This window comes from Clupea harengus, chromosome 21, assembly GCF_900700415.2.
Source record: "Clupea harengus chromosome 21, Ch_v2.0.2, whole genome shotgun sequence".
NCBI lineage: Eukaryota > Metazoa > Chordata > Actinopteri > Clupeiformes > Clupeidae > Clupea > Clupea harengus.
This window is the reverse complement of record NC_045172.1, coordinates 21,176,858-21,189,629: the sequence shown is the minus strand read 5'-3', so window position 1 is coordinate 21,189,629 and position 12,772 is coordinate 21,176,858. Positions and strand designations below refer to the sequence as shown.

Here is a 12,772-nt window from a genome sequence, read left to right as displayed (position 1 = left end):
GTAATACAGGGAACAGAACTACGTCTCACAAACAAAGAACACACGAGACACGATTCTGATTCACAAAGTTGAATTTCAAACAGGAAGGCACGGGTGACCACACTGACTGGCCAACTGTGTAATGTTTCTCTTTCACAGAATATTGAACCCCCCCCCCCCCACACACACACACACTCACACACACTCCCACTCTGCTTCTCCCTTCTATTGCCATGGTGGGATGTTCAACTCCTGCTCACGCTAACGAGAGGCATTTGGTCGGAGAGTGGCAAAGAAACTTGCCCCCAGGAGACAGGAAGCCAGGTATGTGTTGCACCTGATTGCGTGTCACCTTCTCCACCCGTCCAGCCCACAGCAGAGCTCATCTGCATCGGTGTGCCGCGGGCAGAATCTGGTAATCAGATCAGCGTGCCGGCAATCCATCCCTTCCCAAGCATTGTTCAGCCATTTGGAAAAAACACACAAAAAAAAACATTGTGCTTGGTGATTCTTAGATCTTCCATTCTCTCTGCCATGGTGGTTTGCATCAGAAAACCCTTTTGTGGGGTATTTTTTCAAGCAGTGTTTCACAAAGGATTTGAAGAATAGAGAGATGATGAAACTCATTTATTTTTGAATAAGATAAGCAATGCCTTTGTATGCTGAATATTTGAAATACATAAATGAATATAATGACTGCCACTGATTGGTCCAAACTGACAGTGGCATTGATACTAAAAAGGTATTTTACACAACCTGCTGGACTGTCAAATTATGCTTTCAAATAGAACATTGATATTCACACAATGTGAATATAAGTTCCTTATTGATATTTTGTATTGTTGTGGGTGATCTTAATATTTGCATTGTATTCCATGTAGAATTTAAGATTGACCAATGCTGTTAAAATGTAAAAAATGTGAAAACGGTGGAAATACATGTTTATTTTTTCCCCAACATTTTATCCTATGCATGTGTAAAGGACTTGGATCCAGTGTGCACACAGCCTATGGCGGGGTTTATATACAGACGTCGCTACTGATAGGTGTTGGTAACATCTCTGACACAACCATAAAAGCAGAGCAAACGTACAGCAAAGCCCATTGCACACTGTTGTTGAGGAAACAACCCCGAAAACGTATCAATAAGGTACACACTGTTTTTTTGGAACTGAACGTGCCCCAGCTCTGTTGCCAGAAACATAATCATTCAAGATGACACACTTTTCTTGGAGCGGAAAATTATGTTATTTCACTTAATTCTTGCTCATTCTCCCACTTAATGCAGCGGTCATATTATCCACCGCTATGCGGTTCGCCTCTGTAGGGCACAGTGAAAAGTTGGATTAAGTTACTAAAGAATACAGTAATGTGAACGCTATTTGAAAGCAGAAGTGGGAAGAAGACCTACAAAATTGTATTTGGAAATCAACACAATGTGCTGACTCATAGACTGCCAGATTCAACTTCTCTATTTTTCTTTTTTATTTCCTCTCTGCCTCGTTCACTGACACCAAAGGAAGTAAATCCTAAGTACATTACGATAGGGCTCATGATGGCTGCAAGTATTCCCAGAGAAGCTTACTCAATTGGGAAACAGTTTGTTTGACATCCGATCCACATCGATTGATTGGAACGGAGTGATTACTGAAACAACCTTTGTGTTTGTACGGGTTTCATACAAGGCCAGCTACATTTGGTCAAAGTCCTCCCTCGGGCACGCTTCTTGCTGTACTAGTAAAGGGATGTGAAACACATCATTACACAACGAACAAATGGTGTCCTGTCATTTTTAAGGACATTGTATGTTGCAAATTACATGTCTGAGGTGGACTAAGGAACGCAATTGGCAAGTGGTCCAAAGAAAATGATTAGCCAAGCTGACCTCCATTTCGTGTTTACAGAGAGAGAGACAGCCAGGGTGAAAGATCACTTTGAAATTTGTCACTCACAGGCGAAGTTCAATTGCAGTCCAGGTCCTGGAAAAATCCGTCAAAGTGAGTATAACATTTTTTCCACTGATTATTTTTAAATTGTACAATATTGTCAACATAAGCGACATGTATTTTAAATCAACCCAACTCTTACATGTACACATATCATGTTAGAAAACAAACGCACAGGCTGAGGGCCCTAAACATGCCTTCTTGGTTTTTTTTTCAGGCATTTATGGATCCGTTCACTGCGGCAACTGCGCGCGAGGCTATAGAGCAAGTCGCAAAGTGTTTAAGATGCAGTCCGGTCTCATTTGATGTTGCAAGATTCCTTGACGACCACGACGATTTGCGTCACCTGCGTGAAGAATTTGTCATTCCCAAAGTCTCACATCTACCGCCGTGTAAGTGAAGAAACGTCTTTTGTTTTCTAGAGAGCATGCTTGTATAGGATATATTGTCTTTCAGCATCGAAAGTTATCTAAAAGTCTACTGAGTAAGCCTTTGACCCTGCTATTACATGTGGGCTTGTTTCTGTTGGTCCTAGCGCATATTCAGGAGCGAGTCCACCTGAAATAGGTCAGGTGACATTTTTCTGCGGAGGTCATCTGCATTTTATCAGGTGCTGCCTCAGGTGCACCTCTGCATTGCGTTTCTCTCTCTTTATTGGGGACAAAGAACAGTCTGAACCCAAAACGAAAGTGCTTCATCACGGATGAGCGAGTGGATAGCACTAATGCGCTGTTAATCTTACCGCAGCTGACCTCTCTCTTGTGGATGGCTCAGAGGACTGCCTCTACTTTGTGGGAAACTCGCTGGGGCTGCAGCCAAAACTGGCCAGGAAGTACATAGAGGAAGAGTTAGACAAATGGGCACAGATGTAAGTTGTGGCAAGCATGTTCATTTGCATCTTTCTAATAATGTGTGATGGTAAGGTCTTTTATGATTAGTGTGTGTGTGTATGTGAGAGAGAGAGAGAGAGAGAGAGCGTGTGTGTGTGTGTGTGTGTGTGTGTGTGTGTGAGAGAGAGAGAGAGTGGACAAACAATATCCTATTAACTGCAGATTATTGCAAAAATCATGCCCCCCCCCCACACACACACTTTTTCAGGGACGATGTAATTTCAGATGTGGACATTGCAGTCCTACGTGTGTGTAACAGTAAAATGCTATCAGGGCTGTTATGGTTGCTTATGTTTCTGCACCTGAATCGTACATGTTTGCAGCTAACTATGCTAACGTTGAGCATGTTTCCAGGGGTGTCCATGGTCACACGGTGGGCTCTCGTCCTTGGGCCTGGGCCGAGAACAACATCGAGCAGCTCATGGCTAACGTCGTAGGTAATGCCCATCTCGTCTCTGAAGACACACACAATTATAATGGCACGCTGTGTCTGCCAGCGGTATGCCTCTTCACACGGGAAGCTTTGCTTTCGTTCTGGCTGTTTATCCCTCATGTTGTGTGTGTTTCCACCATGGGGCGCTTCTCCACTGCAGGAACTTGAGGCACTTCCCTGGTGGCTCGGACGTTTATAGGAGCAGCCCTCTAATTGGCCCCTTCAGCCATTCTGTGGTGGTGCAGAAACTGTGGGAGGAGGAGGAGGGGTGGGGTGGGGTGGGGTGGGGTGGTTAAAACTCTGAGTTTGTTAACCCTGAGATGAGAGAAACTCTGGGTTTTTCTCAACACAAACCTTGGGTGAGTTCACATGGTTTAACAAACCCTGAGTTTCTCCCTATCTCCTCCCCCCCCTGCTGCGCAGCTATTGGATACGGGGTGTCCATTCCTCGTTTTCCCGTCGACGTTTAAGCCAAATGAATAAGCGTAGCCTTATTTTGGGACAGGATTGGGAGAGCCTGAAAAGATGGGCCATCATTCCTTGATGACTACCTAAATAGCACGCATCAGAACTTCTAACACCAGTGGGGTAAATGTGGATGAGCTTGTTTTCTCACTGGTTGCCATGGTGACTCATAGTTTCGGAGCTCCATTGATGGTGGCTTTTTATAGTCGTTGGGCAGGTGTTTCAGTCCGAGTGAACATACTCAGAGTTGATTGAACTAACTCAGGTCAGATCAGATCAGACTCAGATCTCAGGGTTCATCAACAGAGTTCAGGGTTAGGGTCAGAGTTCAGGGTTAGGCTCAGAGTTCAGGGTTAGGCTCAGAGTTCAGGGTTAGGGTCAGAGTTCAGGGTTAGGCTCAGAGTTTGTTAAGCCTGCTTTCTGGTATACCCTGTGGGCCTAAAAGTGACACAGCCTAATATTTGGCTCTTCGATCGCGACACCAATTCCGAGCATGACAAAATTATGATCTATTTGTCCAGCTGCGGCAACATTAGATCATTAAACCAGATATTTTTCTAGATAACGTTAGAATCACCTCGAGGTTGAGTCGACAGTTACATTTACTATATAACACTCGATTAAATGGCTTCATGGCAGCTATAGGCCTAACTACTAACTACGTAAGATACCATTTATTTTGATGTATTTGCTGTAACTTCCTAGTCTTAAAAATGGGGCTTGTTGTTGTCTTGCACTCAGGTCCCCTTCAACCAGTAAGGGTCAACCATCACTGCAAGCACCACCCAGCAGTATCGGGGCCGCTCCGAAGCACCCTGTAGAATGTACTGTATGTTTGGACTTGGGGCTGTGGGTTTACATGGCAATTCTATGCTTGAAATGTAAGGTTTTATCCACAGTCATAGTGGTTGGTAAAGTATTAATCAATTCTACCATTGCATCATTCATAAGTGATTGCAGTTGAGATGAAGGAGTTTCAAATGTTAGATGGCAGCTAAAAGCAAACCCTGTCCAAACAGCATCAATATTTCATTAGTAGTATGTGATGATCAATTGAGTAGGCAGAATAACGAATCGGCTTTGCCCACGGAGGAGTCAGGTTCTGAAAGATATAAATGCTACACATCTTGCTGCCAAAAACATTTGTCAGCGATGATAAGCATTGACATCATTAACCCACCAGTGATATCGCAAACACTGAAAATTTGGCGTTATGTGCTTGTTATCTAAAACCAAATGGAAGATGCTACTGATGTCAAGTGTATATATATATATATATATATATATATATATTAATAATAAGCATACATCAGTAAATATATATATATATATATATATATATATATTTATAATAATGAGCATATATCAGTAACATTTTCAACTTGCATCTTCAATAAACATCAGGTAGCATATATAAAATGTGTATCATGTTGTCATCATCATTTCTGATTTGTAGGTTCTACACGTGATGAGGTAGCCCTCATGAATGGCTTGACAGTCAACCTTCATCTTTTACTGGTAAAACCCACTACCCTTGTCTCCATCCTGTAATCCCTGTATAAGTGACAGTGATTCTACCTCTTCTGCTCCTCCCTAATGGCTTGCTGTAATTCCTTTCTCTCCTCAGCTCTCCTTTTATAAACCCACAACGAAACGTCAAAAAATTCTTCTAGAAGACAAGGCTTTTCCATCCGACCATGTAAGCATTCCTTTTCCATCAATGTCTATTGTTAAGGCCAAACGCACACACAGAAATGTAATTCAAACCTTTGCTAGTTTCTAAGCCTGCCCTCCTAACAACCCGTGCATGGTTCATGTGCCTCTCGCAGTACGCTGTGGAATCTCAGATCTCCCTGCGAGGCTTCGACCCTGAGAAGAGCATGTTGCTGATGTCACCAAGAAAGGTAGACGTCTGATCACCTGGCTTTGCCCCGGCTCAATGGAGCACACTGCCATCTTTTCTCCCTGCTAAATGTTTCATTGAAATAGACGTGTGGCGCTGGTTATCCTCGTCCGTGGCCCGGAGACGTGAGCTGTCTGCGGTCACGGGAGACGTCACCACCCATTAGGGGTGAGCGCCTCTGTGAGCTGAACCGCTGCTGACGGCGGGGACCCTCTGTTGCTTTTGCCAATCTGCCAGGGCGAGCGCACGTTGAGGACAAAGGACATCCTGGACACGATTGAAAAGGAGGGAGATTCAATCGCTGTCATCCTGTTCAGCGGAGTGCAGTATTACACCGGACAGCTCTTCGACATGGCCGCCATCACCACGGCTGGCCAGGCCAAGGTAAAAACTCAGTCACGTCAAGGGCAAATTGTTATTGTGGGTCTTGTAGTTCTGTGAGGCAGAGGTTTAATAGCTAAGCTACCTCATAAGCAAGGTTTCCTTGTAATTTTACTCTCATTTATGCTCTTCATAACCTCTCCTTGTTAATTTAAACTCCAAACTGATGTGGCCTTGTCGAGGAATGATGTGAAATAGTGTACCCCCCCCCCCCCCCCCCCCCCCCCCCCCCAGGCTTGATGGTCTGTGCCCATCCAGTGTGAGCGAAAAGGGGAATGGCTTTTACTGAGCAGCAAACAATCAGAGTGGTTGGCTGTGCTCCCTCGAGCCCCCTTCCCCTCATCCTCATCGGCCCAAATCAATACAGTCACAGCGCCCTCTGTTGGCAAAGCTGTGGCACTGCCACCGGCCATGCAGAGTGATAATGATGGGAACTGATGAGTCATGCCCAGGGAACAAAAAAGCTTTGAAGCGGCTGCCTCTTTTGGAGGTGGATGCAGTGATTTTTCACTCATAATGCCCCGTCTGGTGCAACAATGTGAAGTGCAGAGAGTGTTCACAGGGCTGTGAGTCGAGGTCTGAGTGTTTAATGATGGCATTTGTCAACATGATGGATTCGATATTTTAGTGGCGAAGGGCCTTTTGTCTACTGCAGTCATCCTCTTCCTCTTCGGAGCCAGGACAAAATGCTAGCGGGCCAGCAAATATGACATCACTCAGCTGACCTTCAGAAAGGGAGGGAAACGGCCACTGTGAAATGTAGCCGTGTGAAGCCTAGTTAGCTTGTTATGTTGTTGTGAAATACATAACTTCACTGCACCGCTTTGCCTGGTCACAGCCATAGGGGTATTAAATCACACAGCTTGTTGGCTGTACAATTGCTTAGCATGTGTGCTTAGCGTGTGTGTGTGTCTGTGTGTGTGTTTGTTTGTGTGTGTGTCTATGTATCTGTGTGTGTGTCTGTGTGTGTCTGTGTGTGTCTGTGTGTGTGAATGTGTAGCCGGCTGGCCGTGGCGATGCGAGCCAGCTTGCCTGCGTCCAGCCGTGATGATGTGTTTGGTTTGTTGGGGTACCGCAGGGCTGCGTCCAGCCGTGATGATGTGTTTGGTTTGTTGGGGTACCGCAGGGCTGCGTCCAGCCGTGATGATGTGTTTGGTTTGTTGGGGTACCGCAGGGCTGCGTCCAGCCGTGATGATGTGTTTGGTTTGTTGGGGTACCGCAGGGCTGCGTCCAGCCGTGATGATGTGTTTGGTTTGTTGGGGTACCGCAGGGCTGCGTCCAGCCGTGATGATGTGTTTGGTTTGTTGGGTACCGCAGGGCTGCTACGTGGGGTTCGACTGCGCGCACGCGGTGGGGAACGTGGAGCTGCGTCTGCACGACTGGGGAGTGGACTTCGCCTGCTGGTGCTCATACAAGGTCAGGCCACTCAGAGCAGCCTGTCAGCTCAGCTCGTCTTGTCTCTCGGCAACCAGCCTCCGACTGACAGGCACACTGCCACCTACAGCAGCCTTAACTGACCCTGTGTGTGTGTGTGTGTGTGTGTGTGTGTGTGTGTGTTAAGGACATTGGGCTGGTGTGTGACGCTCACAAATATATAGAAGTGGGATGAGTTTTACAGTGGTTGGGGAAAAGGAACTAAAGAATATTTTCCTAGGTAAAACACACACACACACACACACACACACAGAGAGATTGCAGATCTGCCCATAGAGATTGGATCCACACAATGCCTGTGTATGTGATTATAATTCTGGTAAATCACAGTGGATGCTCAATTTCCATAGCTATTGCTAGAGAGTTTAAAAAGAGCATGCCTATATATTCATACATTGCTTTAGAATCACCAGGATAGCCTTGGCTCCTTCTTATAAAATGGTCTTCGAGCCGAGGGATTTCCTCTATAAGACATTACTTTACTTTCAAATCATGAATAAGTTGCCATCATCTATAAGTAACTATCATCTTGAGTGAGTTGCATGCTGTTTGACTCTTGCTTGTAAATATTGTAAATGTTAACTTCGCCTATGCAGTGCATAAGGATAGAGTTGGTAGAGTATGGCTGCTTTGGAAAAACTCTTTTTAATTGTTTAACTTATGTACCCGCCCACGTGTCTGTCAATCAACCCTCCCCCGCCCTGTTCCATTGTATCTGATGACTGATTTGTTGATTCGCTAATCATCAAATGAAGTATCGGCACGGGGAAAGCACAATTATGGCAATCAATGGGAAAGTCATAATTATGTGCCGTACTTCTGACATGAGGGGGGGAAAAACAGCCTCTTTTGTTCTTCACAAGAACGCCCATGGAACTCAGAGGGGTGTGGGTGTTCAAATGAAGTGAAGTGAAGTAAAGAGGAGTGCACTGAAGGCTGTGTGTGTGTGTGTGTGTGTGTGTGTTCGTGTGTGTGTGTGTGTGTGTGTTTGTTTGTTTAGTATGTGAACTCAGGAGCAGGTGGACTGGCGGGGGCTTTTATCCATGAGAAAAATGCCCTCACAATCAAACCAGCGTGAGTCAACATCTACAGCACTTCGCCTTTTATTTGTAAAGAAGATTCACCGCCACTATGAGGCTGTTGTTGCATTATGTAAATGGTTATACATTTTGCATAACATGTATGCATATGTCAATGAAAGTAGTGCTTTATAGACTCTAATGTGTCATTGTTGTATATTGTTATGCATATTTCTCCTAATTATAGACTGACAGGGTGGTGGGGACATCAATTAAAAACACGTTTCCAAATGGATAACAGTAAGTGTTATATAAGTCAAATATTTACCATGTTACTGCAAAAAATATTGTAATCGCGTGTTATTCATTCATTAAAAAAACACTTTTAGTTAGATGTGTGTTTATTAATAGATATTTTCTCATTCATACCCATGGGTAATATAATTAATTATGTTGTGCACCTGAAGTGATTAAGCACACGCTGCACATTTTGGGGGCAACATTGATACTCTGCCTTACAGTGCCATCTTGTGGACAACATGACTCATTGCACAAAAAAATGTATCATTCAGGACCATAACATGTATAACGAAGATCTTTGTGTGTGTGTGTTTGTTTGGGGTGAAACTTTCACTGTAAGTATTTTGATATAACTTTAATTAATAGCAAATTATGAAAATTAATTTCCACCTTACAGAAATGGACCTACTACCTGGAATTAGTGGTTTCAGGTTGTCAAATCAGCCAATTCTTCTGGTGTGTCCACTACAAGCAAGCTTGGAGGTGAAACATATTTGAAATTTAAATTTCCACAACCATGTGATGAATAGTAGAGAGTCTATCTTTATTGTCCTCTATGCTTTAAATCAGGTATTTAATATGACCAATATGAAGGCCTTGCGCAAGAAATCCGTCCTGTTGACCGGCTACCTGGAGTACCTGATTAAGCACTACTACACGAAAGATGAGACAAACCTACGCAAGCCCTACGTGGACATCATCACGCCGTCCAACCCAGAGGAGCGGGGCTGTCAGCTGTCCCTCTCCTTCTCTGTCCCCATAAGCGCCATCTATGAGGAGCTGGAAAAGAGAGGGGTTGCCGTGAGTAATATTCGTCCATGCTGAGAGAGAGAGAGAGAGAGAGAGAGGACATGGCAGTGACGTTATCAGATGTTTTTCAACTCTGCCGCTGTGATTTGTACCTTGCCTTAGAGGAGTGGTCCCGCTATCTGACCACTGAGGTTTGTACCTTAGAGGAGTGGTCTCGCTATCTGCCCACTGTGGTTTGTACCTTGCCTTAGAGGAGGTATTTGCTCCGCAGTTCACTCCGCGGACTTTGTCTCTTATACGGGCAAGAGCAGTGGGAGTGGAGTTTGTCTCTCACGGTTAAAGTACTGTCATCTCTGGAAAGAAACCTACTTCATTGTTTTATCAGAATACTACTGTGTTTAATAATTAATACTGTGTTTACAATTAATGACATGGTCAAGAGTAAATACATGTAAAAAAATATTTGACATGGGTTAGGATTTTAGAAGAGTTGTCAACTCACAATTTCATTTGATAGGAATCTAGGCCAAGACGCTATATAATGATAACTCAAGTGTTTAGTTTACTGTGTGGCTTATAATCAATGTATCCTCAGAGAAAATGTACAAACAGTGACCCCTGGTGGCAAACGAGGTTCATTAACACATACTGTATGTTGGAATACATTGACAGTAGACTTCTTTCACATCTTACTTTAGATTAGGAGCCACAACAAAGAGACATTTTAAAAATCTAAATATGAGACTGCATTATCTGCGTTTTCAATAGAGAGGGTCTCCTACATGTATGTCAAATTGAAGACCACTGGAGGTTCTAGTGATGCATTCCTGTTTTGTTTTTCTGTCCATTGTCCATGTTCTTCTCAGTGTGACATGAGGGAACCCAATGTGCTGAGAATTGCTCCAGCCCCACTCTACAACGCCTTCTCTGACGTCCACCGCCTCATCTCCACCCTGGGCCAAGCCCTGCAGGCTGGCTATGAACTTCAGCAGAGCTAGCTAGCACAGCTCAAGTAGCTAGTGCTAACTATAGCATTCAACAACCCATCCCCCCAGGTACACACATCATATGATGTTGAGACTTCAGGGAAAATCAAATCTTTGTGGGCAATTTCTCACTGCGCTCAGTCCCCTGACCTGGTCTAGGCTGTTCCCACTAGTGAATGTAATCTCTGGCAGGTCAAACTTCAGGTCAGGGTTTGAGCTCCAGTCTCTGCTAATCAACTGTGATTTCAGTATCAGCTCAGGTTTTAAACCAACAGTACCAAAGGTCATGGGTTCAATTCCCTGTTCACATGGTGTGCAGTCAGAGATGACAGATATATGTGTCTGCTGATTAAACAAATGTGATTGTAACCTCAGGAACGAACAAGATGCTGCTGTTTGTCTGACTCTTCTTACAGTCTGTGTTCTTGTGCTTATTGCCAGCATGTTTGATGAAGCATTCAGTGTCTACGGCGTAGCGCACGCAATACATAGAGCCCCGTAGGAGTCTGCCTTTTATTGCCTTCTCTTATGACTGAGCTTAAGTGGACTGAGGATCCACTTCATTTGTTCTCGGCACACAAAATCAATAACGGCAAAAGAGCGTTGTGAGATTGCACTGCGCTATTCGCTTTCATTACAGTTACTTAAAATAAACTTGAATTCACATTTATTTCCTCCGGAAATGAGCACTGCAATATGCACTAAACTCTGCTGCTGATGAAGGGGTGGCAACATGCACTGCTGCTTCTAACCGCAGGTAGGGAGAAGTATTGTACAGTCTTCTAACTGCAGGTAGGGAGAAGTATTGTACAGTCTTCTAACTGCAGGTAGGGAGAAGTATTGTACGGTCTTCTAACTGCAGGTAGGGAGAAGTATTGTACAGTCTTCTAACTGCAGGCAGGGAGAAGTATTGTACAGTCTTCTAACTGCAGGTAGGGAGAAGTATTGTACAGTCTTCTAACTGCAGGTAGGGAGAAGTATTGTACAGTCTTCTAACTGCAGGTGGGGAGAAGTATTGTACAGTCTTCTAACTGCAGGTAGGGAGAAGTATTGTACAGTCGTATAACTGCAGGTAGGGAGAAGTATTGTACAGTCTTCTAACTGCAGGCAGGGAGAAGTATTGTACAGTCTTCTAACTGCAGGTAGGGAGAAGTATTGTACAGTCTTCTAACTGCAGGTAGGGAGAAGTATTGTACAGTCGTATAACTGCAGGTAGGGAGAAGTATTGTACAGTCTTCTAACTGCAGGCAGGGAGAAGTATTGTACAGTCTTCTAACTGCAGGTAGGGAGAAGTATTGTACAGACTTCTAACTGCAGGTAGGGAGTATTGCGGTTTGGCGTTAAAGCCACGGTGTCTCAAGATGCCCCTCTCTCTCTGCTTGTCTCCCGAAGCTCCTTGTTTTTAAACACAAAGAGTTTTCATCGTGCTGCTTTGTCATACTGCCCTGCCCTCGGTACAGTTCAGCACACAGAATTACAGACTGCCATGCGGCCATAGGATGTGCAGTGTGTGATTAGCTGAAGAGATGCTATATGTGGGCTCCACGCGCTCCACGCAGAGGGGATATTTATAGGCCTGTGCCCACAAGATGTGCCCCTGTGCCCACAAGATGTCGTCAGCGTGATGCAAGCTGTTTGTAAGTGAGTGGCGGGATGATTTGATGCATAGAAATGGCGAAAGTGTGTAAACAAACCAACTGATGAACAGAAACATTGCCACAGTTCCATTGCAAGATCCAATTCAACACTCATTCAGTGTCATGGCCAACTTTGAAGTGAAATTACTGCTGTGAACTCCACAAATGCCAAGTCAGCTGAGTGGTACATTGCCATGGCATATATAACAGAGACTCTTAATGACCTCCATCACAGTAATGCAGATTACTGGTATTAATGCACTTCACCCAATCATCGTAAGTGAATGCCTCATTATGGATTATGGATTCTACGCATCTGAGGAGAGAAGTGAAATATAATGAAACAACTGGACTATTTCTTTGCGAGGAAGGGAGATTTTCCCAAATGAAATCTGATGAAGCATTCTCACTGAAACCTTCTGGTATAAATTCCCTCTTCCTAAGAACTGATTGCTTCATTAATTGAATTAGACATTAAGCGACTGCTTTGGAAGGAGGGATCATTGCTTCCTACAGCCATGCTAGGAACGGCTTAGGTGTTTCAATCAATATATGGGCCCATTGAGTGCAGCTTGCTGAAGCCATCTTTGATACTTAATTATTGCCTCCCCCCCCATTAAATGGCCTCTATTTAGTGAAAGAAATGGGCG

The 12,772-nt window shown here is 44.3% G+C and overlaps 1 protein-coding gene across 2 annotated transcripts; it reads left to right on the top strand.

Moving 5' to 3' along the window:
• The first annotated feature begins 1,781 nt into the window (after window positions 1–1,781).
• kynu (kynureninase) lies at window positions 1,782–10,870 on the top strand. 2 transcript variants are annotated; one of them, XM_031558831.2, is made up of 14 exons: window positions 1,782–1,975; window positions 2,142–2,316; window positions 2,672–2,792; window positions 3,169–3,251; window positions 5,169–5,230; window positions 5,340–5,411; window positions 5,542–5,616; window positions 5,853–5,999; window positions 7,314–7,412; window positions 8,431–8,504; window positions 8,697–8,749; window positions 9,147–9,232; window positions 9,320–9,550; window positions 10,366–10,870. In XM_031558831.2, exons 2-14 carry the CDS (start codon window positions 2,148–2,150, stop codon window positions 10,495–10,497), a joined length of 1,404 nt encoding a protein of 467 aa, XP_031414691.1. In that variant the 5' UTR covers window positions 1,782–1,975; window positions 2,142–2,147; the 3' UTR covers window positions 10,498–10,870. The 2 variants fall into 2 exon arrangements, with proteins under 2 accessions (XP_031414691.1, XP_031414692.1); XM_031558832.2 differs by lacking the exon at window positions 7,314–7,412.
• The last annotated feature ends 1,902 nt before the right edge of the window (window positions 10,871–12,772 follow it).

Excerpts from the sequence above, each read along its gene's own strand:
- kynu (XM_031558831.2), top strand. The coding sequence starts at position 2,148 with ATGGATCCGTTCACTGCGGCAACTGCGCGCGAGGCTATAGAGCAAGTC. Across the intron at positions 2,317-2,671 it reads AGTCTCACATCTACCGCCGT|CTGACCTCTCTCTTGTGGAT; the intron begins GTAAGTGAAGAA and ends ATCTTACCGCAG. Across the intron at positions 7,413-8,430 it reads CCTGCTGGTGCTCATACAAG|TATGTGAACTCAGGAGCAGG; the intron begins GTCAGGCCACTC and ends TTGTTTGTTTAG.